Here is a 26536-nt window from a genome sequence, read left to right as displayed (position 1 = left end):
AATTCTTTCTATACTATGTTTTACCTTACAGTGAATTGTTGGCATAAGCCAAAGTAATATAAAATATATTGTTAACTATATTTGATTTTTTTAAATCTAATTCCCCATCATAGAAAACCATAGCTTCTCTCTTCATAAAACTTGTCATAGCATATTTCATTCTTTTGTGTATATGTGTGTGTGTGTGTATGCGCGCGCCTGTGTGTGTGTGAGACAAGGTCTTACCTTGTTGCCCAGGCTGGAATGGAGTGCAGTGGCACAATCTCCACTCACTACAGCCTTGACTTTCCCTGGCTCAAGCAGTCCTCCCACCCCAGCTTCCTGAGTAGCTTGAACCACAGACATGTGTTGCCACACCCAGCTACTTTTTGTATTTTTTGTAGAGACAGAGCCTTGCCATGTTGCCCGGACTGGTCTCAAACTTCCAGGCTCAAGCGATCTGCCTGCCTCGGCCTCCCAAAGTCCTGGGATTGCAGACAGGAGCCACCACAACACCTGGCCATATTTCATTTCATTCTTAGATAAGATCATATATTTATATATATATATATATATTTTTTTTTTTTTTTTTTTTTTTCTTTTGAGACAGAGTCTCAGTCTCTCGCCCAGGCTGGAATGCAGTGGTATGATCTTGGCTCACTGCAGCCTCGACTTCCCGGGTACAAGCAATTTGCCCACCTCAGCCCCTGGAGTAGCTGGGACTACAGGAGTATACCACCATGTCCAGCTAGTTTTTATATTTTTACAAAAATGGTGGTCTAACCATGTTGCCCAGGCTGGTCTCAAACTCCTGGGCTCAGGCGATCCATCCGCTGCCTCAGCCTGCCAAAGTGCTGGGATTACAGGTGTGATCCTCGTAGTCTGGCCAATTTTTATTTAAAGATACTTTTTAAATTGGATTGGATGCAGTGACTCATGCCTGTAATCCCAGCAACTTTGGGAGGCCAAGGCGGGCGGATAGCTTTAGACCAGCCTGGGCAACATGGCAAGACCCCATCTCTAAGAACAAAAAAAGAAAGAAAACAAGCTATTTACAAAATGTAAAAGTACACTTGAGAATTAAAACTGAAACAGATTTTTCCAGCTGATTTGCCAAGTGTGCTCAGTACGTGCTGATCTGCCTCAGTAACAACCTAGAGACTGAAGTGGCAAGAAGAATCAAATACACTCTGTTCTAAACTTTCTGATGTTTGCTTGTTAAGTGGGAAACTAAAAAATTTCTACTGTCCACTCTAGTGGTACTTTGAAATTTCTACTGTCCACTCTAGTGGTACTTCTCCCAGCACAAAAGCCATGTCAGCCACACAAAAGTAGCAACCTACAGGCCTGTCTCTTGACCTCTCATTTATAGGCACAAGCCTCCCACAGGCTCAGCATTATTTTGCCCACCAGCTGCTTGCCAGGTCTGATGCTCACCTAAAAGAACTTTAGGGAACATTGCCAAACCAGCCTGATGAAAGGGAGTTCTCGTGTATCTAAGTGAGTGGCAAGAATTCACATGGGAACTTCATTTATGTCAGTGGGCTGACAATAGCAGGTATGACCACTAAGCTTTCTGTGAAGTAAATAACAAGTCTGCTTTCACTTTCTGTTGGATAAGACTTTGGAATTTCAGAATTTTCTTTCCAAGATGTCAAATTAAAAATGGTTTTTATTACTCAGTGGCTCTATGACATTGCTTTTTAGAACTAATCTGTGAGCTTTGTGTAGACAGTTCATTTGCCTCCTTCAGCGTGACTCTGGTAGGATTTGTTTCTGACTTGTGGGGTTTAAACTGTTTTGAATTAATGGGCTGGGAACATGGAAAGAAATGTGTAATTAATGAAGAAATATTAACACCCCAGTTTTTAGTGATATTTACCATTACTAGAGTTCTGGATTCACTGAAAAAATGAATTTTGGACTACATGTAACATTCTCTAACTATAATGTTTTACTATTTTCTAATAGCATGACATCATCTCTAATACCTTTAAATTGTCCTTTGGACATAGAAAAGAAAAGAACTATGGACCCACAGTACCTCATTAGATGCCATTGGGACCAGATGTGCTTTGGAATTGAGAATTTTTTGGATTTTAGAAGAGAAATATAGTCTGTGTAACATACATTATTTAACACTCCAGACTGAAGCATTTTCTAAAGCAAATATATATATAAATATTTACATTAAATGACCCAAATAAAAAATTATAAGTGGTGTCACCAACTGAGGTACGGCTTTGTTGCCAAAGTTTTTTTTAAAAAACTTCCTGAGGCCAGGCGCAGTGGCTCACGCCTGTAATCCCAGCACTTTGGGAGGCCAAGGCGGGTGGATCACCTGAGGTCAGGAGTTCAAGACCAGCCTGACCAACATGGAGAAACCCCGTCTCTACTGAAAATACAAAAAAAAAAAAAAAGCCGGGCGTGGTGGCGGGCGCCTGTAGTCCCAGCTACTCGGGAGGCTGAGGCAGGAGAATGGCCTGAACCCGGGAGGCAGAGCTTGCAGTGAGCCGAGATGACACCACTGCACTCCAGCCTGGGCAACAGAGCAAGACTCCGTCTCAAAAAAACAAAAAAAAAACCTTTTTGAATGTTGGAATTGAGGATAAGGAAGTGTAGTGCCGTATTAAGCAGCAGCTTTCACTCATGGTACCGCCGCCTCTTATTTTTTTCTATTACTCAGCAAACAGTTTGTTAGAAAGTTTTCTCACTAAGCTTTAGTTATGCAAATAAGTATTTGGGGTTTAGAAACCTGTCATCTATTGCAGGCAAACTGATACCAATATCAGATGGGCTATAAAACCTTTTGTTTGTTTTTACGTTTGCCTTGGTAGATTATCATATTCTGGCTCTGTTGTTTCATCTTATAGCTTGTTGGTCTTTTTGAACTTAAGATCATCTGTTAGTGGTATATTCTTTGGTAGTGCTTATTGTGCAGAAACAGCTGATGAGCTTCATTGGTCTAGCTTGCTTTGTAGTAGGTTGTGTTCATGCCACGAAGGATGGATAATTACTAACACTTTTGAGAATAAGTATAAAGTTCTGCCACAAGGATCATATACACTCTCTAGTCTCAAAAGCCTCTTTTCCTTAAGATGTGGTAATTCTAGAGCAGGAAAAGCAGCACTGATTTCTGCTTTAAATCTCATCATTTTCAGGGACTACTGTAAGTAGTAAGAGTTGGACATTACTCCTTGCGTTTTTATCTCTGAGTATGTAGTATATTAGGAAAAAGTCTTAAGTTTTTGCTGCATGTGATTTTGGTTTGGCTCTTGAGAATTGAATCTACTCAGTAACAGCTTAAATCCCACATCATTTTACATAGGAATACTGTGTGGCTTACATTTATCTTTTAGTTTTGATTTTGTGAAGCGTAATTTTTTTTTTTTTTTTTTTTTTTTTTTTTGAGGCGGAGTCTCACTCTGTCGCCCGGACTGGAGTGCAGTGGCCTGATCTCAGCTCACTGCAAGCTCCGCCTCCCGGGTTTACGCCATTCTCCTGCCTCAGCCTCCCGAGTAGCTGGGACTACAGGCGCCCGCCACCTCGCCTGGCTAGTTTTTGTATTTTTAGTAGAGACGGGGTTTCACCGTGTTAGCCAGGATGGTCTCGATCTCCTGACCTCGTGATCCGCCCGTCTCGGCCTCCCAAAGTGCTGGGATTACAGGCTTGAGCCACCGCGCCCGGCCTGTGAAGCATAATTTTTTATTGCTCTTACTTGGTTTATTCTATCATCTGGAAGAAAACAGACATAACTCAGTCACAAAGATAAGGATCCTTCCACTTTTTTTTTTTTTTGAGGCAGCATCTTGCTGTGTCTCCCAGGCTGGAGTGCAGTGGTGTAATGTTGGCTTGCCACAACTTCCGCCTCCCGAGTTCAAGCGATTCTCCTGCTTCAGCCTCCCAAGTAGTGGGATTACAGGCATGCACCACTACTCACGGCTAATTTTTATATTTTTAGTAGAGACAGAGTTTCGCCATGTTGGCCAGGCTGGTCTTGAACTCCTGACCTCAAGTGATCCACCCGCCTCAGCCTCCCAGAGTGCTGGGATTACAGGCATGAGCCAATGTACCCTGCTGATCCTTCAGCTTTCAATATGATTAATGTACTATACTTGATTCTTCAAAATTTGCAGAGTTCAGAGTATTTCTTTTTGGTTGGCAAAAGCATTGTATGTGTCTTGGAAGGATTATATTTATATTTGTGTAGGAAACTATAGCTGAAGAGTGTGATACATTTCTTTTTTTTTTTTTTTTTTTTTTTTTAAGATAAGGTCTCACTTTATTGCCCAGCCTGGAGCACTGTGGTGCAATCATAGCTCACTGCAGCCTCGAACCCCTGGGCTCAAGCAAATCTCCCACCTCAGACTCCGGCATTGCCCAGCTAATTTTTATTTTTTGTAGAGATGGGTCTCACTCTGTTGCCCAGGCTGGTCTTAAACTCCTGGCCTGAAGCCATCCTCATTCTTCTGCCTTGGCATCCCAAGGTGCTGGGATTACAGGCATAAGCCACCATACCCAGCCTGATAAATTTGTTTCAGAATAAATCAGATTGCTTAAGAATGTGCAGGCAGTAAGCTTTGAATTTGGAAGTACTTTTTAGAACAAGAATTGTGTTTTCTAAAAGAGTGAGTTGTGAACTAAAAAGTTAGGGGAGCACATTTCATACCAATAATATCCTACACCCAGATAATACATTTAAACTGTTTGATTTCTCCCACCAGTGTTTGGGCTTATATGAGCTATGAAATGCTACCCTAAAAGTAGTGTTTTAAGACCCTTTCTTTCTTCCTTTGGGTTTTTACCCCATCTCAAGCAGAGACGTTCTTGAAAGAAATTAGCCAGCTGTTCTTAAAGCTCTCTGTAATTCATTTTACTTTGTCTTGTTTTAAATTTGCGAGTCAGAACTAGTATTACCAAACTCTCAGAGTAGAAACAATCTCCCCCAACACACACACTCACTCTCTCTTCCTTGTTTTCCGAAATACAAACTTTGCATAATTGGTTCTCTTTTCAGAGTGTCCTGTGCAGCACAGCTTTCCTAGTTATGTAATGCACTTTTCTTACCACACATGTAAGTGAAAGCTTACTTTAGTCTGACTTGATATTTAGAGAGGAAGATGCCAATTGGGAAGAAGCCTGTCAGTTTGTCGAGCCTGCCCATGACAGGTGGGGTGCGGAGGAGCTTCTCTGGTGACGAAGAGTTGACTCCTCCTCCATATCGAACCCTTCCAGCACAGACAGCCCCGGAGGCCTTCCCACCTCCCAGCACTAGCCGAGAGTTCAGTCCCAGCCTCAAACCAGGTAATTAGTCACATCAGCATCTCAGGTACCTCAGAGGGTAAAAGTACTGGGTAGGGTGGTGGGAGACAAAGCATGGTCTGGCATGACAGATGCTGACTCATTGAATTTTTTTTCTTTTTCTTTCAACTAAAGAATTCATTTCACTAGTCCTTAGTAGTCACTTCACTAAGACAAAACATCAGGGAAGGAATTTTACTTTGTTATAAAATAGTTCCGAGCTTCAGATAAGGGTAGTTGGAATTGTGAGACAACTTGGAATATTTCATGGTTTTGAACATTCCGCTTTGCAGAATTGTATGTGACTTGACCTGGGAACAAAGTGTGTCATTAGGGATAAGTCCGATTAAAAAGACAGAAAAGGCTTTGTTCATAACATTTCATAGTGTCTCATTCATGGAAAGGATGTGTTTTGAGTTCCAGTTTAATTTTAGTTTTGGCAGTAACATTGATCACAATCTTAGTTGAATAACAAATTTGGAAATTGAATACCTGCATAATTTTTTTATTTCCATAAGTTCATGATTATGTATGTATAGTGATTAAGTAGTCAGTGGCATTTGATTTGACTTTTAATTGGTTAGGCCAAGGTAGTAGATTATAAGGAAGACTACAGAAGGCTTTGCCCTTTGTAATTACTAAGAACAAGCATGGTATTATCATAGGGTATGAGGACTTCACTTAGGCATGATGAACTTCAGGCCTGAGTACAGATCAGATCATACAGCTTCAAAGCCAAAGTTATACCTGCCTTGGCATATGTTCTGCCATATGCTAACTATTGCTTTTAGACTAAATTGTTTTCTCTAATCAGCATTCTTTAAAATGTCTTGTATGTTGAAAACCTAGATGAGACTTTCGTTACCAACTCTGCTTTCTTCTCATTCTTCTGTTTGCTAATATTTTTGCACCTATGGGGGTTTTCCTTTTTGTTTCCGTTGTTGGTTGTTTGGGGGTTTTTTTGCCATTTTAGGATATGTTCTTTAGCTTTTCCCTCCTTCACAGTGTATTAGGCCACCTTGCCCCCTTCCCAGTCTGTTTCTCTGAAGATCACTGTGATATTCTTACATCCAGAGGAAATTACACTACTACTTTTGTATGAATAACAAATTAGGATTGTAAATCCAATGTTACCTGCTCTTTAACGGAAAAATGTTCAAAGTCTAAAGAGCGTTCCAGTTTCTTTTCTTGTCTAAGTTTTTTTATTTTTGCACTTATTTATGAAATAGTCTTTCATTAATTAAGTATGGATATTGTGAGTTCCAAATATATTTCAGCTTTTGTTGGATCTTGGATGTATTTTCTTTAAGCATGAGGCTGGTTTTGAAGATGTATGTCACATTTTGTGATAGGTTACTGATTCATTTCAAACAGAACATCTGGCACTGGCAAAACCCAAGAATTTAGAGTAGACCTACTAGATGGAAACTACCCGGCCTCCTACGTGACTTCCTTCTTCCACTGGTGTCTATAGTATCTTCTGAGCTATGGCACAACTGGTGGGGCTTGGTGTGATTTTTCTCTGATGAAACTAAGTAGGGACTGCATTGCTACCTTAACTATCTGAAAGCTATGGTTTAATTAGCAGTTGAGAGAGTTTATTATTTATGGGCTTGTAGCTGGAAAAAATGTGATTTTGGTTAGCTTATCTCCTGAAATGTTAGTGATTAGTGTCAACAGAGTGACTTCCTTCTAAAAACAGCTAAGAAAAGGCATTTGTGTGGAAAGTGACTTTCAACCACAGGATTTGTTTTATTTCATCCATCATTGATTGAGAAGGCCTGGAAAGGAGAAATGATTCATGTGAAGCTAACCAGACAGGCTTTGTTTTAGATTCCATGAAAACAATGAAACTTTGCATTAAAACATCGCACATCTGAGTGAATGGTTTCACCTTTATCTTGAGTTACTTTTTTTAGCACATCATTTTCATATTTTAACATGACTAGAAGCATAATCCAGAAATTTGTTGTTAGCAGTAATGCATATAGCTTCAGGATAGGCTTTAGAATCTCAACTTACCTTTCTCACATTTTTTTGAAAAACATGCGTTTGAATGAGCTTGATCTTGAAGCACAGTAATTCTTTTCTCATTCATTTAGCCATCCAGTCATCGTAGAACAAGATACTGTTTCAATCAACCTTTTATTGTGGGTACTGCACCTTTAATGAAACTTGGGTTTTGTTTTCCTTTCCATGTATGTATTTTCTCGATATTGTTAAAATGGCCCTCATGCTGAATGCACGCTGGCTAGATTTGAAGGATAACTGTCATACATTTGATGTCATTCCTCATAAAAGCATTTTTATTTATATTAATTTTTTTAATGAAAGGAAGAACTAACTGCACAGGCTCGTTTGCTGTACCTTTGAACAGTCTGATGGGTGTTTGCTATGATTATATGCATAACGTATTCACTTTTCTGTCTTTGGCCTGTTAAATTTTTGATCACCAATGCCAAAACCAGTACCAAATAAAATAAATTGCCATCTCTCGGCCAGGCGCAGTGGCTCACGCCTGTAATCCCAGCACTTTAAGAGGCTGAGGCAGGTGTATCACCTGAGATCCGGAGTTCAAAACCAGCCTGGCTAAAACGAGGAAACCTCATCTCTGCTAAAAATACAAAAATTAGCCAGGTGTGGTGGTACATGCCTGTAATCCCAGCTACTTGGGAGGCTGAGGTGGGAGAATCACTTGAACCTGGGAGGCGGAGGTTGCAGTGAGCTGAAATTGTGCCACTGCACTCCAGCCTAGGCAACAGAGTGAGACTATCTTAAAAAAAAAAAAAAAAAAAAGATTATTCTTTAAATTAGCAAGTAAGATGTCAGCAGCCATTATTTTTATACTAATTGCTTATAACTAAAATCAAGACATGGGCCAGGCACATCTTTTACTTTGTCTTGTTTTAAATTTGAGAGTCAGAACTAGTATTACCAGCCTCTCGGAGAGTAGAAACAATCTCTACAAAGTGTAATCCCAGCACTTTGGAGGGCCGAGGTGGGAGGATCACGAGGTCAGGAGTTCAAGACCAGCCTCACCAACATGGTGAAACCCCATCTCTACTAAAAAAATAAAGACATGAAGTATTTTTTTGACTGTACTATTTGACTTTAAAAGTTGTAGCAAATTTAATATTGTTCCACATGACGACACTGCCATTGCTTCATGAAAAACTTAAATGCCATACTACCTATCCAGATACTCTGCTGAGTTCTCATTCTCCTCCTCAATTGACTTTTTTCTCTGTATGAGCACTTTCCAATTTACATCCCATATATGTGTATCCTCTCACTTCATTTATTAATGAAAAGATATATAATAGAGAAAAACGAAGAACTTTTACCCTTGCTCTGGAGCCAGATGCCTGCAGGGGCTGGTGTTACCTGTGTGAGTATTGTGGGCAACCTGAGCAGTGAACTCTGTGGTGGACAGAGATCTCAGGCTGCCCAGATTAAGGGGGTAGTAAGTAGCCAGTCAGTTCCCAATGATCACAGCTCTTTAAGGATGCTGCACTCATGTTTCCAAGTCTATCTACTTTTCAGATTTTCATGTGAAATCTCTTGTATGGAAGTATTCAGTCAAATACGTAAAGAACCATTCAAATGTATAAAGAGGCCAAGCGCGGTGGCTCATGCCTGTAATCCAAACACTTCGGGGGGCCAAGGTGGGTGGATCACGTTTGGCTAGGAGTTCAAGACCAGCCTGACCAACATGGCAAAACCCCATCTCTACTAAAAATAAAAAAGAATTCGCCAGGCTTGGTGGTACACACCTGTAATCCCAGCCACTTGGGAGGCTGAGGCATGAGAATCACTTGAACCCGGGAGGCAGAAGTTGCAGTAAGCTGAGATCACGCCACTGCACTCCAGCCTGGGTGATGGAGTAAGACTATGTCTCAAAAAAAAAAAAAAGCACAGGGCCCAGGCAGGGGTGGAAAAAGCAGTTTCTGACTTCTGATTTAGCAGATCCATGTATGCTAAAGAAGTTGGGAAAGAAGGTAGCATTGCTCACCATGGGACTAGATTCCAGTGGATGTGTTAGCACAAAAGACCGCCTCATCTGTTCTTTAAATTATTTGAGCTCAACTTTGGTTAGACAGTAACTTTCTCCCTCTGTCGCCCAGGCTGGAGCGCAGTGGCGCCATCTCGGCTCACTGCAATTTCCACCTCCCGGGTTTACACCATTCTCCTGCCTCAGCCTCCCGAGTAGCTGGGACTACAGGCGCCCGCCACCATACCTGTCTAATTTTTTTTTTTTTTTTTTTTTTTTTTTTGAGACGGAGTCTCGCAGTGGCCCGGATCTCAGCTCACTGCAAGCTCCGCCTCCCGGGTTTACGCCATTCTCCTGCCTCAGCCTCCCAAGTAGCTGGGACTACAGGCGCCCGCCACCTCGCCCTGCTAGTTTTTTTGTATTTTTTAGTAGAGACGGGGTTTCGCCGTGTCAGCCAGGATGGTCTCGATCTCCTGACCTCGCGATCCACCCGTCTCGGCCTCCCAAAGTGCTGGGATTACAGGCTTGAGCCACCGTGCCCGGCCAGAGACGGGGTTTCACCATGTTAGCCAGGATGGTCTTGATTGCTTGACCTCGTGATCCGCCTGCCTCGGCCTCCCAAAGTGCTGGGATCATAGGCATGAGCCACTGCGCCCAACCAGACAGTAACTTTAAGAAACCCGAACACAGCCAGGTGTGGTGGCTCACGCCTGTAATCCCAGCACTTTGGGGATATGAAACTGAAAAACTGTTTTCCATACTAAAGACCTACAGAAACATGGCTATACTATTAATCTGTTTTCGTTAAAAAGTAAGTCATCAGATAAGAACTCAGGCAGGCACTCAGCGTTGAACTGGCCCCCTGCCTTGTCCTCCCACATAGCTGGGACTGTAAGCATTAGCCACCACACTCGGCTCAGGAGTTTAAGACTCATTTTTCTTCATAGGAGAAGAGGTGTATACAGGCTAGAGTGCAGTGACACAATCATAGGTCACTGTAATCTCGAACTCCCGGGCTCCAGCAAGCCTCCTGCCTCAGTCCTGAGTAGCTGGGACTACAGCCTTGCACAGCCATACCCAGCTTTTTTTGTTTGTGTTTTGTAGAGCTGGGGATTTGCTACATTGCCCAGGCTGCTACCACATCCAGCCCAGATTCACTTTTTTATTTTTTTATTTTTTATTTTTTATTTTTTTATTTTTTATTTTTTATTTTTTTTTGAGGCGGAGTCTCGCTCTGTCGCCCGGACTGGAGTGCAGTGGCCGGATCTCAGCTCACTGCAAGCTCCATCTCCCAGGTTTACGCCATTCTCCTGCCTCAGCCTCCCGAGTAGCTGGGACTACAGGTGCCCGCCACCTCGCCCGGCTAGTTTTTGTATTTTTAGTAGAGACGGGGTTTCACCGTGTTAGCCAGGATGATCTCGATCTCCTGACCTCGTGATCCGCCCGTCTCGGCCTCCCAAAGTGCTGGGATTACAGGCTTGAGCCACCGCGCCCGGCCCAGATTCACTTTTTTAAAATGTATGTTACATCCTTATATAATTTATAATTTTTTTAATGTTTTGATTTAACATCAGATTTGTATCTTTTTCTTCAGATAATCTTTTTAATAAAAGTACTCCTTGGGGCCAGGCGCAGTGGCTCACGCCTGTAATCCCAGCACTTTGGGAGGCCGAGGCAGGCGGATCACGAGGTCAAGAGATCGAGACCATCCTGGCCAACATGGCGAAACCCTGTCTCTACTGAAAATACAAAAATTAGCTGGGCGTGGTGGCGGGCGCCTGTAGTCTCAGCTACTCAGGGCAGGGGGGAGGAGGAGGGGGGCGGGGTGCTGAGGCAGGAGAATCGCTTGAACCCAGGAAGTGGAGGTTGCAGTGAGCTGAGATCACACCACTGCACTCCAGCCTGGCTACAGAGTGAGACTCCATCTCAAAAAAAAAAAAAACTCCTTGGGATTAATAATATATTACAGTCATATTTATTGTGTTGGTAATTAAGATTGTACTTAAGAGGCTGGGCGCAGTGGTTCACGCCTGTAATCCCAACACTTTGGGAGGCCAAGGCAGGTAGATCACAAGGTCAGGAGATAGAGATCATCCTGGCCAATGTGGTGAAACCACATCTCTACTAAAATACAAAAAATTAGCCAGGTGTGGTGGTATGTGCCTGTAGTCCCAGCTACTTGGGAGGTTGAGGCAGGAGAATCGCTTGAACCAGGAAGCGGAGGTTGCAGTGAGCCGAGTTTGCTCCACTGCACTCCAGCTTGATGACAGAGCAAGACTGCATCTCAGAAAAAAAAGATTGTACTTAAGAACCGTGAAAGAACTACATCATTGTTTGTACGAACATTGACATAAAAGTGAATACTTGATCACAAAATTCTCATCCCAGTCAGATGAGTGAGCACCATTACTCCGAACATTTCATTGAAGATGTCCATTGTGCAGTGTGCATTATGCAGTACTGTTGCTTTCAGAATGTCTCTTAACTGCTTATATACTTGAAAATTAAAATTAACTGAATGCTCGTACTTTAGGGATTTAACTTGAAGTTACTGAAGAAATGAAGAAGTCTTAATAACTGTAAAACTGATGGAACATGAAGATCACAGGCAATCTGAGTACTCTAGAGAGCCTTAATGCCCATATGTTTCTCTCTCTCATTCAGTGACGACACTGCAGCTGAAGGAGGAGTTGCTGGATGGAGAGGATTATAATTTCCTCCAAGGAGCATCTGATCAGGAAAGCAATGGCTCTGCCAACTTCTACATCAAACAAGAGCCATGAGGTGGCTCAGAAACTGAGGGCGGGAGGGGAAGGATTTTACACAGGACTGATTTATAATCAATCCAGCTGTACAGGGGGCTATTCTACTGGGACATTTTGCTAAACATAGAAGATTTCAGTTCCGGATTTTTCAGGTGGGTGGGGAAACTATTTTAGTCGGGGGGGGGGTGGGGTGGGAAATTTTCAATTTATAAAGATGGACAATTTTTGTGTTGTATTTGAAGCTTTTGAAAGAATTTTGTAATATTTTCCAAGTTTGGATTTATGTGCATTGTTAACAAGAACTGAAATTCTAACTTTTTTGGTAAGATTAAAGTTTAGGTAGCAGGATTGAAGGAAATGATTTAAGAAGGATATAGGTGTTAAATGCAAATGAACTGTCATTACAAATGAACCTTTTTGGTACCTGTTGGGAGATTTTGGGATTTTTAGAAGTTAGGCCAGTCACATCTCCAGCTTCCTTTGCTGCAGAAATATGCAACTGAACTCCTCATGGAGGGGAGGGGTCATCACCACATAGGTCATGGAAGGGGTCATTATTTCTGCTTGTTGGCATTTTGTTGCAGCCCATTTTAAATGTTTGTACAGAAATATTTTTCATTCTGTGAAAATTTATTTGGAGTTCTATATGAAACTGGAAGAACTCTGGATACTTTTATATGTTCTCTTTTAATTAAAAAAAATGATTAGAATTATCCTAACACTAAAGTGTTAAACTGGAATGGTTGACAAGATATACAGGATCTCAGTCTACATGTTGAGGGGTTGGGGAAAAAGCAGTGTTGTTCTGAGTTTATTTTCCTTTCTAAAAAAATACCCCACGAAAGGGATTCTGATCAGTTCTCTGCCATTTCCCTCTGTCTGTGAAATAACAACTTGGTATAACCACAACCAAAAACAGATGTTCTGTATTAGGAGAATCGAATCGAAAGTTATTCAAAGCCAAAATGAGTTTAGATTTCAAAATCATTCCAGTTCTGCTTTTATCTATCCTGGATTTGGTAGAAAACTAATTTGAAAGAGAATTTAATTTTCTTAAAATTCCATATATATATATGATTGTCTTTAATTGTATTCAGGATTTATTTTAATAATAACTAATTTGGACCATGTTGAACATTCCCTGTTTTAAAATTCACATGACTTCCTTTTTAAAAAAAAAAAAAAAAGGATACAAGGGTAAATTGGTGAAAGGTTTGCTCTCTGCATTTTCTAACTTTCTACTGAGTTGTGACTGAATGAGAGCTCTCTAGCGTTTACCAGTGAGGTTCATAAACTAAACTCTCAGGAATTAATTGCATCTGTTCTAGAAGTGCTTCTGGGTCTTAGCCTGGCCTCTTCAGAGTGGTAATATTGACCATCTCCTCTGGAATATAGGTAGGGCTAATTAGAAATTAATCAAAATGATTAACCTCTACAGTCCTTCAGCCTATGGAATGCTTTAAAAAATGTTAATGGAAAGCCCCAGGAGACCATTTTAGGTAAGATTTTTGTTTGAATTTTAAAATGCATAGAACGTTTAAAAAAAAAAAAACCAGCAATTTATTTTCTAAAATATTGCTCTACTTTTGGGAATAATAGCATTGGTAATACGCACAGGTTTACCTCATTCTATGCAAGAGGGGTTAATAACATAAGGTTTTATAATAGCTACTGGAAGTAAAATTTGTTACTTTATAGTGTAAGAATGTATGGAATCGCATGTCACCATTTCTTAATACTGACTCTTTAGGGGCATAAATGCAGATCACATCAACGCAAGTTGATTCTCATGTGTCAAATATATGTGAATTCAGCTGTTAAATTACTGGATATTTATCTTAACATTACTGAGAGGGACCTACTGTAAATGTGACATCCTCACACTTCCCATATCTTTAACTTTGAAAAATCTTCTCGTAAACTTAAAGCCTGGAAGTATATTCCAAAGCAAGGGTTACAGCAGTCTTTATTCTCAGGCTCACTGAATTAAACCCAGGACTAATTCCACAGCACAGGCACAAGAAGCCTGTTGTATGGTGTACTCTGCCAGTACCTTGGATTTAGGAGCTCCATGGAGAACTGAATCAACCAGAAGAGACAGGATTTGAGCTAGTCAGTCCTGGTAATCTATGAAATGCTCATTTATACCCCAGTTTCATAAGCTTCCAATTCTATAGCAAACCCAGGCTCTCAGTGTTTTAGAATTTCCTAATTCATGAAGTGTTTCTTGTCTTGATCCCTTGACCAACAGTTGAAGGTTGGTAAGGACTTTCCTACAGTCTAAACACAACCTAAAGCGCTCTTTCATTGTTCACACACTAACTCCTACTGCTGATGAACCGAAAAATAATTAATGCAGAGGAGATTTATGTCTTAGCCATAACTCCAGTTGTACAACTCAATCGCCCCATTCTCTTTTACGGTTCAAAACTGCTGACCTTGGGTTTGTTTTTGTTTTGTTTTTCCTGTTAGGATTTATTTGGGGACTTTTGGTGAACTCTTTAACCTTTTCCTTGCTGTGTATGAGGAAAGCTAAAGCTGTTATCAGCTTCTTATTCTACGATACTAACACGGGTTTTCAGTGTTTGTTTGTTTTGATTATTATTATTAATTTTGCGTGATGTGAATACCCTCTCCCATCAATATTTGTATTATGGTGCTATATATTGGTAATGATCCTTTAATATTGGGAAGGGATTTTAAAAATACTGTGATTAAACTGGGTTTCTTCCTTTGATTTTCATATTTTAAATAAAGCCACAGTCATTTATACAAAAGAAAAGCATCTGTCCCTGGGCAAATCTTTTGAGGACAGAGGTCAAAGTAAACTGCATAAGGTTTTTACATCATTTCTGTATGTATTTGATATATAAATCAATATCTGTACAAATTTAATCTTTTATTTTCTTGGTAACTCGTGATCATTGAGAAAGTGTTTGAAACTTTCTCATGAAGTGTATATATAATGGCGTGAAAAATTCCTTTGGAAAAATTTATGTTCCTTTCATTTTTACCAAATTGCAAATTTTCAGCATGGATGTGAAAAGCATTAAAATTATAACTTTGTGTACAAGATGAAAATAATTCACTAAATTTGCCCTTTTTTACACAAAATAAAATGTTAAAGTTAAGCTGGATTTGAGCAGTTCTTTAATATGCTTGGGTTTGGGGAGTTGCTTTTCTATTGCATGCCCTCTATAAGCAGTCAGAGACCTCTGTGAAAGTTGGATCCGTCCCTTCCTCTAACAAGGGGTAGCGGGCACATGAGTGCTGTGAGGAAGAATTACCACTTGCTGGTGAGGGAGCCAAGATTAGTATGGTTAGACATATGGATGAGGTTACATTGGAGGTGGGATTGCAGGGGCAGGGAGGGAAAGGGCAAAAACCACAGCAGGAGCTGAGGTGAATAGGGACCTTTATGGGGAAATTAAATCATCTTAGCTAGAACATTATGTTTTGGGGTTGGCATGCTTAGTAGGAGATTTTTTTATTTTATTTATTTATTTATTTTGAGATGGAGTCTCACAGTGTCACCCAGGCTGGAGTGCAGTGGTGCAATCTTGGCTCACTGCAACCTCCACCTCCCATGTTCACACCATTCTCCTGCCTCAGCCTCCTGAGTAGCTGGGACTACAGGTGCTCGCCACCACGCCCAGCTAATTTTTTCTGTTTTTAGTAGAGACGGGGTTTCACCATGTTAGCCAGGATGGTCTCAGTCTCCTGACCTCGTGATCCACCCGCCTCAGCTTCCCAAAATGCTGGGATTACAGGCATGAGCCACCACGCCCTGGCTAGTAGAAGACTTTTTTTTAACTCCATTAACCTCAGCAGCAAAGTTAATGAGATGTAAATAAAGTATCCCAGCTAACTCTTTCCCTTAACATTACAAGGGAATGCCAGAAAGCCCTCCTTTACCAACAGCTGGCTCTTTGGAAAATTATTCAACTTTTACTGCAGATGCAGTTGGTAGAGATTTTTATGAATTGGGAAAGGATATGTAAGACAGTAATGAGATGGACTGGGTCTCTTCAGGGATTAATTTCATTCTTCAGAAAAATATAACGCATTCCAAGAGAAAAACCTAATTTCTGCCCTGTTTTCTACCTTTATTGGTTTGAACAGTTGCCGTAGTAAGCTGGAATTCCTAGGTTGGTGCTTATTTATTATCCCATGAGTTTTGACAAATGCATATATATATATATATATATATATAAATATAAATATATATATATATGGGTTTTTTTTGTTTGTTTTTGAGAAGGAGTCTTGCTCTGTCACCAGGCTAGAGTGCAGTGTCATGATCTCGGCTCACTGCAGCCTCTGCCTCCTGGGTTCAAGTGATTCTCCTGCCTCAGCCTCCCAAGTAGCTGGGAGTACAGGCACACACCACCACACTCAGCTAATTTTTATATTTTTAGTGGAGATGGGGTTTCACCATTGTTGGCCAGGAAGGCCTTGATCTCTTGACCTCATGATCCGGCTGCCTCAGCAGCCTCCCAAAGTGCTGGGAATACAGGCATGAGCCACTGCACCTAGCTTTTTTTTTTTTTTTTTGAGATGGAGTCTCACACTGTTACCCAGTGCAGTGGCACGATCTCAGCTCACTGCAACCTCCGTCTTCCAGGTTCCAGCAATTCTCCTGCCCCAGCCTCCTGAGTAGCTGGGACTACAGGCACATGCCACCACACCCAGCTAATTTTTGTATTTTTTTGTAGAGCTGGAGTTTCACCATATTGGCCAGGTTGTCTTGAACTCATGACCTCATGATCTGTCCGCCTCAGCCTCCCAAAGTGCTGGGATTACAGGCATGAGCCACCGCACCCGGCCAAATATATTTCTTTTTTTTTTTTTTTTTTTTGGAGACGGAGTCTTGCTCTGTCGCCCGGGCTGGAGTGCAGTGGCCGGATCTCAGCTCACTGCAAGCTCCGCCTCCCGGGTTCACGCCATTCTCCTGCCTCAGCCTCCCGAGTAGCTGGGACTACAGGCGCCCGCCACCTCGCCCGGCTAGTTTTTGTATTTTTAGTAGAGACAGGGTTTCACCGTGTTCGCCAGGATGGTCTCAATCTCCTGACCTCGTGATCCGCCCGTCTTGGCCTCCCAAAGTGCTGGGATTACAGGCTTGAGCCACCGCGCCCGGCCTTTTTTTTTTTTTGAGACAGAGTCTCGCTCTGCCGCCCAGGCTGGAGTGCAGTGGCGGGATCTCAGCTCACTGCAAGCTCCGCCTCCCGGGTTCACGCCATTCTCCTGCCTCAGCCTCCCGAGTAGCTGGGACCGCAGGCGCCCGCCACCTCGCCCGGCTAGTTTTTTGTATTTTTCAGTAGAGACGGGGTTTCACCGGGTTAGCCAGATGGTCTCCATCTCCTGACCTCGTGATCCGAACATCTCGGCCTTCCAAAGTGCTGGGATTACAGGCTTGAGCCACCGCGCCTGGCCTATTTCTTTAAACCATTACATGCCTCTTGGGAAACCAGTTATGCCCAGAAACAAGTGTCTCAAGAATTCAAGGGATGTTCCTGCCTTGGCCTCCCAAAGTGCTGGGATTACAGGCATGAGCCACTGCATCCAGCCAAGATAATGCATTTTAAATAATAATGTACTTTCACTATTTTTTTTTAAGTTTATTGAAAGCATGAGATGTTCTGAATGATATGTCATTTTCATCCAGTCACAGTGACTCATGCCTGTAATCCTAACACTTTGGGAGGCCAAGGTGGGCAGATTGCTTGAGACCAACCTGGCCAATGTGGTGAAAGAGCATCTCTACGAAAACTATAAAACTTAGCCGGGCGTATTTGCACACACCTGTAGTCCCAACTTCTTGGGTGACTGAAGCACGAGAATCACTTGAACCCAGGAGGCAGAGGCTGCAGTGAACTGAGTGAGCCACTGCTCTCCAGCCTGGGCAACAGAGCCAAGACTCTGTCTCTCAAATAAATAAATGAGTTAATACTTTCACACACCTAGCTGGTGCAGGATTAGGACCTAAACCAAGCCTACTCCAGAGGCAGTACTTTTTTTTTTTTTTTTTTTTTTTTTTTGAGACGGAGTTTTGCTCTTGTTGCCCAGGCCGGAGTGCAGTGGCACAATCTCGGCTCACTGCAGTGTCCACCTCGCGGGTTCAAGTGATTCGCCTGCCTCAGCCTCCCAAATAGCTAGGATTACAGTCATGCACCACCACGCCCTGCTAATTTTGTATTTTTAGTAGAGACAGGGTTTCACCGTATTGGTCAGGCTGGTCTTGACTCCTGACTTCAGGTGATCTGCCTGGCTCGGCCTCCCAAAGTGTTGGGATTACAGTTGTGAGCCACGGCACCCGGCCCAGAGGCAGTACTTTCTTTTTTTTTTTTTTTTTTGAGACGGAGTCTGGCTCTGTCGCCCGGGAGTGCAGTGGCCGGATCTCAGCTGACTGCAAGCTCCGCCTCCCAGGTTTACGCCATCCTCCTGACTCAGCCTCCCGAGTAGCTGGGACTACAGACGCCCGCCACCTCGCCCGGCTAGCTTTTTGTATTTTTTAGTAGAGACGGGGTTTCACCGTGTTAGCCAGGATGGTCTGCGATCTCCTGACCTCGTGATCCGCCCATCTCAGCCTCCCAAAGTGCTGGGATTACAGGCTTGAGCCACCGCGCCCAGCCTGAGGCAGTACTTTCAATCTCACCCTAGTCTACTCCGTATTTATCATTCAGTTCTAACAAACTGAGTCCTAACATCCAAAGCCTTGCTCAGCTTTCACCACTACAAGTTGATGTCACTTACCCTCCAAACTCACTTCCTCACATCACTTGGGAGAGTATTTAAAGACAGATTAAAAAAAAAAAAAAAGGCCTGGCACAGTGGCTTACGCCTGTAATCCCAGCACTTTGGGAGGCCAAGTTGGGTGGATCACAAAGTCAGGAGTTCAAGACCAGCCTGGCCAACATAGTGAAACTCCGTCTTTACTAAAAATACAAAAAAATTAGCCGGGCGTGGTAGCGGGTGCCTGTAATCCCTGCTACTCAGGAGGCTAAGGCGGTGAATAACTTGAATCTGGGAGGCAGAGGTTGCAGTGAGCCAAGATCACGCCACTGCACTCTAGCCCAGGCGACAATGCGAGACTCCGTCTCCAAAAAAAAAAAAAAAAGGCAGTAAAGCATAGTGGCCATGGGCATGGAGTCTGAAGACAGCTCTCGGGTTGGAAACTGGCTCCTCCTCCACTGGCTAGTTATGTAACTTGGCTCAGTTTCTTCCATTGTAAAATGGGGATACTGGTGCCAGCCTCCCAAGAATCATGAAGATGCAATGAATGCATGTATATAAAGTTCTTTGAACAGCCCTGGCAGAGTAAGCCCATGCTTTGCTGCTGCTCCTAACCCAGGTACCTCCACCAGCATGCGTAAGTGTCCCCAGGGAGCACAGTGAAATGCAGGTGCTCAGGCCCTGCCCCAGACTCTTAAGATGTTTATATTAAACTTCTGCTTAACTGTGATGAGAATGTAGCATATATAAACATATATGAATTATATTGGAAATTAAGGAATGATTTTTAAAATGTTGAACTTCTTATCAATTGTTGACTGGAAACTAGAATCTTTACACATTTTGTTTTTGTACTAAAGCATTAAAAGTATTTCTTACTTCATTCCAAAGGAAAATTGAGCTGTTTTCTCTCTACTCTGTCAGTGACCTCAACACTTCTGACACTAGATGTAAGGGGGCTGTTTCCCTTCACACTGAGCAGCTCTAGCTGGGTGTCCTCTCCTTCAATTCTGATGCTGTCTACCTGAAGTCAGATCCCACAGGTTAAGGACTCCAGCCCCCAAGACTGCCCCCATTTCAAACGCCAATTGCAAGCCCCAGCTTATGACTTTGTTCTTCTGACCAATTGGCTATAAACTAAGGGTTCCCATGACCCCCTTTTTAGACTCAGTTAATTTGCTAGAGAGGATCATAGAACTCAGGGAACCACTACTTACATGTATTGGTTTAATAAAGGATATAGCTGGGCACAGTGGTGTGCATCTGTGATCCCAGCTACTCAAGAGGCTGAGTGGGGGGGACTGCTTGAGCCGGGAGTTCAAGGCTTAGCCTGGACAACATAGCGAAACCCCCATCTCTAAAAAATAAAGGATATAGATAGACCAGATGCATGAGGCAGGGTATGTGGAACATGGCATGGAGCTACACTCTCAGAGTATACCACTCTCCAAGCACCTCAGCAATCTGGAAGCTCCTCAAACCCTATTCTGGGGTTTTACGAAGGCTTCATTACATAGGCATGATTGATGGCATAATTGGCCACTGGTGAGCAATTGAACTTTAGCCCCTCTCCTCTTCTTGGAGGTTGTAGGGAGGCTATCTAGGAGCACCCACAGCCACTGGTCATCTCATTAGCATATAAGAAACCTAACATTTGAGATTACAAGGGTTTTAGGAGCTGCGTGCCAGGAACCAAGGGCAGAGACCAAATACGTACTTATGTCACAATGTCATTGTCTTATATTTACTATAGCAGTATACATAAAAAGCATAGAAGATTGGTCGGGCGCAGAGGCTCATGCCTGTAATCCCAGCACTTTGGGAAGCCGAGGCAGGTGGATCACAAGGTCAGGAGTTGAAGACCAGCGCGAAACTCCGTCAGGATCAGATAGATCATTCTTTGACAAGCAGGATTTAGATGTAGATAATGCTACTACAGCCAAGGAACCAAGTCACTTATTTCAGCTCAGTATCAAATAAGCACAAGGAGACAGTGTCCAGCTTTCAAAAACTTTATTGGCAAATATGCTCTATAAAAGAATGGTCAATCCTGTTGCTTCTAAGTCAGTGGAATGAAGAGCTGTGTCCAGGGACACACCACGCCGTACTGAAGGAGACTGCTGCCATGTCCACCTCTTATTCATAGACCCAGTCATGAGCACAAGACTTGTAGTCAACCAGTTCTTCAGGCTTAAACCATAGGCTGATTTCTTTTTCAGCACTTTTTACTGAGTCACTGCCATGAATGATGTTCCTAAGAAAGAAAACAATTACTAGTTGCCATGTTTTAAAGTGCAAAAGTCTGTTTAATGGGTACCACAACGGATAGCCACCCCAGACTTTTTCAGCCATATTGCCACTTGAAGCTGCAGACCAATTTATACCCCCAAAGCATTTCCTTTTAAAAGCAGCTATACAACTGTAAAGGTGCTTGATTCAAAACATTCCTTGTTTCAACTGTAGTACGCTTCCAAGTCTGGCCTCCCCATCAAAAGAGTGCTTGTACCCCAAGATTGCTGATGACATAAAACACTCCTCCTCAAATTTTGGAAAATACAGTAATATTCAAACCCACTCCAGATCAACATCCCAACTAGATATGATGCATGCGTCGTCATAGGCCAGCTCTGCTGCATTTTCTTGTAACACTGATTTGCAAAGCCCAATCATGACGTAACACTGCTTATTAATAACAATCCCTTTATTCCACTTGAACCTCACAAGTTTGTAAAGGTTTTGAACAGATTGTGTAGAGGTGATTTCCCAATGAAAAGGTTAAATGACACACCCGTGGACAAAGTACTCATGGATACGGCTAGAACGCTTCCCTTCTCCACACCTAGCATTTTCTGCTGTGCTACACAGGAACTACCGCATACAGCTCCCTGGTTGTCTTGCTTAAAATTAAGTAACCTAGGGAAGAAGCTATGTGAGAAAACTGTTTTGTTTTGTTTTGTTTTTTGAGACAGAGTTTCGCTCTTGTTACCCAGGCTGGAGTGCAGTGGCGAGATCTTAGCTCAATGCAGCTTCCACCTCCCGGGTTCAAGTAATTCTTCACCTCAGCCTCCTGAGTAGCTAGGATTACAGGCATGCACCACCATGCCTGCCTAATTTTTTATTTGTAGTAGAGATGGGGTTCATGTTGGCCAGGCTCCAGGCTGGTCTCAAACTCCCGACCTCAGGTCAGACACCCGCCTCGGCCTCCCAAAGTGCTGGGATTACAGGCATAAGTGTGGCCTGAAAGCTTTTATACAATGATAATCACCACTTAATTTAAGAATTTGGGCCAGGCATGGCCTGAGCTTTTATACAATGATATACCCAGCCTGAAAGTTTTTTTTTTTTTTGAGGCGGAGTCTCGCTGTGTCGCCGGGACTGGAGTGCAGTGGCCGGATCTCAGCTCACTGCAAGCTCCGCCTCCCGGGTTCACACCATTCTCCTGCCTCAGCCTCCTGAGTAGCTGGGACTACAGGCGCCTGCCACCTCGCCCGGCTAGATTTTTTTTTTTTTTGTATTTTTAGTAGAGACGGGGTTTCACCGTGTTAGCCAGGATGGTCTCGATCTCCTGACCTCGTGATCCGCCCGTCTCGGCCTCCCAAAGTGCTGGGATTACAGGCTTGAGCCACCGCGCCTGGCCCCAGCCTGAAAGTTTTTATACAATGATAATCGCCAACTAATTTAAAAAGTTCAGGCCAAGTGCGGTGGCTCATGTCTGTAATCCCAGCACCTTGGGAGGCCAAGACAGGCGGATCACCTGAGGTCAGGAGTTCGAAACTAGCCTGGCCAACGTGATGAAACCCTGTCTCTACTAAAACTACAAAAATTAGCTGGGTGTGGTGGCATGCACCTGTAATCCCAGCTATTTGGGAGGTTGAGGCAGGAGGATCACCGGAACCTGGGAGGTGGAGGTTGCAGTGAGCTGAGATGATACCACTGCACTCCAGCCTGGGCGACAGAGGGAGAGTCCGTCTCAAGAAAAAAATAAATACATAAAATTCACAGATTCTTCTGAAAGTAGGATGCACCTGATGTCTGCTTTAAATGGTGTTGCATAAAAGTCATCCACCCTCCTGTCCCCGGACTTACCTGCCAACCTGAATGCAGAAGTCCCCACGAATGGTGCCTGGCTTAGAATCTGCTGGATTGGTCTCCCCAAGCATCACTCGGCCTGTCTTCACCACGTTCAGCCCCTCCCAGACCTCAGAAGTGTGAAAATGGATTTATAATCAGATCTGCCACTCAGGACACGTAGTGTCTAACATTTTCTCCTACCTGACAGGACGCATCAATGAGACCAACCAGTGACATGATTATCAGCTAACCCCAGCAGAGAGTAGGGACCTACCTAAAAACTCCATTCCAAATATATTGCTAGGATTCAAAGAAAGGTCTGCCCAACTTGGGGACTTCCCAGTTTAGCTGAGACAGAGCTAAACAATGTTGAAGAATCCTTACGCAGCCATCAACACAGAAAAACTAGTTAAGAAAGGAGAAAGTGGCCAGTCTGGAATAGGTTTAGTGGGAAGGGCATCCCAGAAGACTGCTAGAATAGCGAAAAGAAAGTCTAACATGCTAGAGTAAGGATTCCAGGGAAGAGCAGAAGGAAGAAAAAAGGGAACAGGAAATAGGTCTACTTTCTCAACAATTTCACTGCCTCCCTATTTTACTCTCTCCTATTCTTTCCACTCCCAATTGGACATTAGCACCATCCAGAAGAAACTGCTTCTAGTATAGGATTTGAGAACTTCTTAAATACTTACATTTGAATTTTTCATGAGAAAATAGGAAAAAGTTTTTAAATCTAGGAAACATTAAGGTCTAGAACACTTGTCAAACAAGAAATTTAGTACTCTTTTTTTTTTGAGATGGAGTCTTGCTGTCGCCCAGGCTGGAGTGCAGTGGCGATCTCGGCTCACTGCAACCTCTGCCTCCCAGGTTCAAGTGATTCTCCTGCCTCAGCCTCCTGAGTAACTGGCCTCCTAACTGGGATTAACTCCTGGCCTCAGGTGATCCACCCACCTCAGCCTCCCAAAGTGCTGGGATTACAGGCATGAGCCACGGAGCCTGGCCCAGAAATTTACCACTCTTCTAGGCAGTGAGATTCTATTTAACCCTCGAGAAATTTACCTGAAAACGTCCTTCCCTTATCTTTTTTTTTTTTTTTCTTTGTTGAGACAGAGTCTCCCTCTGTTGCCCAGGCTGGAGTGCAGTGGCACGATCTCAGCTCACTGCAACCTCCGCCTCCCCAGTTCAAGCAATTCTCCTGCCTTAGCCTACGGAGTAGCTGGGACTACAGCCGTGCGCCACCACACCCAGCTAACGTCCTTCTCATTTCTAAGGTCTGATTTGCTTTCTCCTCCCAAGCTCCTAGTTGCTCAGTTAAGTAACTTCAGCAGGTTCCATTCATAAAATAATTTAGCTGAGGGAGATGTCTAAAAAAGAACACTGAGCACTTATTCCCCATTTTCCCTCATTCCCCACAACCACTCACCATGGCCACAACTGGCCCCGAGTTCATGTACTTCACCAGCCCGGGGAAGAACGGGCGGTCTTTCAGGTCAACGTAGTGCTGCTTCAGGTGTTCCTCAGAGGCCTGGCATTGGAGAGGACGTGCCAGTTAGGAGCTAAGCTGGAAAGACTCCATCCCACCCTCTGAACCTCCCATTAGCAAGTCTGGTTTTATATTCTAGCCCACGTTCATAAGCGGTGTGTGCAAATATATATATACTCACACACATAAATATTTTTTAAATCCCATCCAAACCATGAAACTAACGTCATTTTAATAGAAAGACTGTTCTTTTTTGCTGTGTTGTTTTGGTTTGTTTTAGGAGACAGGGTCTCACTCTCATCACCCCGGCAGGAATGCAGTGGCACATTCATGGCTCACTGCAGCCTCAACTTCCAGGGCTCAAGTGATTTTCCCACCTCAGCCTCCCAAATAGCTGGAACTACAGAGGCCCTCAACCATGCCCAGTTGATTTTTCTTTTTCTTTTTCTTTTTTGTAGAGACAAGGGCTTGCTATGTGGCTCAGGCTGATCTCCAACTCCTGGGCTCCACCCACCTCGGCCTCCTAAATTGCTGGGATTATAGGTGTGAGCCCCGCGCCTGGCCAAGACTGTTCTAATCGTAAAGACACCCTCATACTGTCAACGACATTAGGGGTTTTGTAATCCTAAGAAGTAGGTGGTTTGAAGATCTACATTTAGGGAATTAAATTTTGGCTGCAACTGAAGTACATATGTCAGGTCATATGCCAGGCAGAGGTCACATTAAACTCCCCTGGGCTACTCACAATGCCCTTTTAAATATTTCAGATGGTAACTGAGAACATTCTCCTCACCGATGAGCCTGGTTGAATTTCAGTACTTAGATACGTATCCCTAAGTGTAGGGATTCAGATCTGTGCCCCAAATTTAATGTGGAAAATATAGTTCCTACCCTATGCTAAAGGAGGAGCACCGCACTGGAACTCGGAGTTTCAGACTAAAGCAAAGGACATTCTAAGTCTCCATTCCATGCCTAGGTGGACCCGCGTGGGCAGGCGCAGGGGGTCTAGGACACGGGGTTTCTCCGCTCCCTGCTGCCTCCCTGCGGTCGGTGGGCAGGTGGCGGCCCGCGGGAAGGAAGCCAGACCCGGAGGGCGAGTCACGCTACCCGCGCTTCACCTTCCCAAGGGCGTCTGTCCCCACCGCCCCGGGAAATGGTCGGCGGGCCAGAGCCGCCGTGGGCGGGGGCAGACGGCAAAGGGATTCTCGCGGCCGCGAAAAGGACTCGGAAAGGAGACGCCGACAAACCGCCGCCGGGAGGGAAAAACACCCGCGAGCCGGCAGCAGCCGGGGAAGGGGAGACCGGGGCGAGTTACCCGGAGGAACTTCATGGCCACGAGGCGGAACCCCTTCTGCTCGAAGCGCTTGATGATCTCGCCCACCAGGCCGCGCTGCACGCCGTCCGGCTTGATGGCGATGAAGGTGCGCTCGAGGTTGGCCATGGTCCTGCGAGGCGAGAGGTGCGGTCAGGGTCCGGGCGGAGGCCACGTGGGCGCCGCCGGGCCCGCCTCCCCCACCACGCGCGGCCGCGGGGACACGTGGCTTCCCGGGTGCTTCCGCCCCGCACAGGGCTGGCGTCACTCTGCGGAGTCCGAAGGCCCGCGGGGCGCAAGCGGCAAAGGAATCTCCCGCTCCAACCCCGCGCGAGACCTGCGGGAAATCGGGGGGCGCCCACAGACCGGGTCCACCTGCGGCCGCGCAAGCGGAAGAGGGAGCCGGAGGAGACGCCTAGGGATGCGCCCCACCGCCTTACCGGGAAGCTGGAGGGGCCGGGTGGCGGCGCTGCGCTGCGAGAGCAGAGAGCTGGAGCGACCACCACACCCGGGAGCCGGCAGCGGAGGAGGGGCGCGGGGCGGAGCGCGGCGTGGCCACACCCCGGAGGACCTAGCCGCTCAACCCGCAGGAACGTCCCACCCGCCCGGCCTGACGCGGCCCGAGAACGGTGTCCTCACCCAGCTGGGGCGCGCCCTCGCCGGGCAGTGATCGAAACGAATCCAGAGACAGGAAGTTCAACTACGCACGTCCCAAATTCCACTCCTCACCTCTCAGTGCTTCCCGTGACCCCAAAAGTTCCTACACACACACACACAGAAGCTGCTCCTGTGCTCGAGTTCTCTACCCCGGTCAAGGCCATCTGCTGCTTTCACCATCCGCCCGAGCACCGGCATTAACCTTGACTTGACTCTCCCTCCCCGTCGTGCACCCACAGTCCTTATCC

General features: G+C 44.3%; 2 protein-coding genes across 17 annotated transcripts in view; one reads left to right on the top strand and one right to left on the bottom strand.

Annotated features, from left to right (window-relative positions):
* The window catches only part of MBTD1 (mbt domain containing 1), an 80526-nt gene extending 65359 nt beyond the window's left edge, over nucleotides 1-15167 (top strand). For 10 of the 13 annotated variants that reach the window (XM_033183532.1, XM_033183539.1, XM_033183534.1 and 7 more), the window contains 2 exons: nucleotides 5092-5283; nucleotides 11936-15167. In XM_033183532.1, the coding sequence (XP_033039423.1) occupies nucleotides 5092-5283; nucleotides 11936-12054 (311 nt within the window). In that variant the 3' untranslated portion in view covers nucleotides 12055-15167. The remainder of the gene's footprint in view (nucleotides 1-5091; nucleotides 5284-11935) is intronic. The other 3 variants (XM_033183541.1, XM_033183542.1, XR_004430662.1) reach the window with 2 other exon arrangements.
* A 5597-nt stretch (nucleotides 15168-20764) lies between these two features.
* LOC117067245 (nucleoside diphosphate kinase B) lies at nucleotides 20765-26403 on the bottom strand. Of its 4 annotated transcripts, none has more exons than XM_033183546.1 (5): nucleotides 26072-26403; nucleotides 25635-25764; nucleotides 24260-24361; nucleotides 22855-22967; nucleotides 20765-21022 (listed from the first exon to the last, which is right to left on the bottom strand). In XM_033183546.1, the coding sequence occupies exons 2-5, from the start codon at nucleotides 25758-25760 to the stop codon at nucleotides 20905-20907; spliced, it is 459 nt and encodes a 152-aa protein (XP_033039437.1). In that variant the 5' UTR covers nucleotides 25761-25764; nucleotides 26072-26403; the 3' UTR covers nucleotides 20765-20904. The 4 variants fall into 4 exon arrangements, with proteins under 4 accessions (XP_033039437.1, XP_033039439.1, XP_033039438.1 ...); XM_033183548.1 differs by having other exon boundaries at nucleotides 26271-26403; XM_033183547.1 differs by lacking the exon at nucleotides 26072-26403 and adding an exon at nucleotides 25969-25987.
* Between the last annotated feature and the right edge of the window lie 133 nt (nucleotides 26404-26536).

This window comes from Trachypithecus francoisi, unplaced genomic scaffold (genome assembly GCF_009764315.1).
Source record: "Trachypithecus francoisi isolate TF-2019V2 unplaced genomic scaffold, Tfra_2.0 Lachesis_group20, whole genome shotgun sequence".
Lineage (NCBI taxonomy): Eukaryota > Metazoa > Chordata > Mammalia > Primates > Cercopithecidae > Trachypithecus > Trachypithecus francoisi.
Note: the sequence above shows the minus strand (reverse complement) of the source record. Positions and strands in the feature narration are given on the sequence as shown.

Coding starts and splice junctions, on each gene's coding strand:
- LOC117067245 (XM_033183546.1), bottom strand. CDS start 25,760: ATGGCCAACCTCGAGCGCACCTTCATCGCCATCAAGCCGGACGGCGTG. Junction 24,362..25,634: donor TGGCCATGAAGTTCCTCCGG/GTAACTCGCCCC, acceptor CTCCAATGCCAG/GCCTCTGAGGAACACCTGAA. Junction 22,968..24,259: donor CGGGGCCAGTTGTGGCCATG/GTGAGTGGTTGT, acceptor CACACTTCTGAG/GTCTGGGAGGGGCTGAACGT.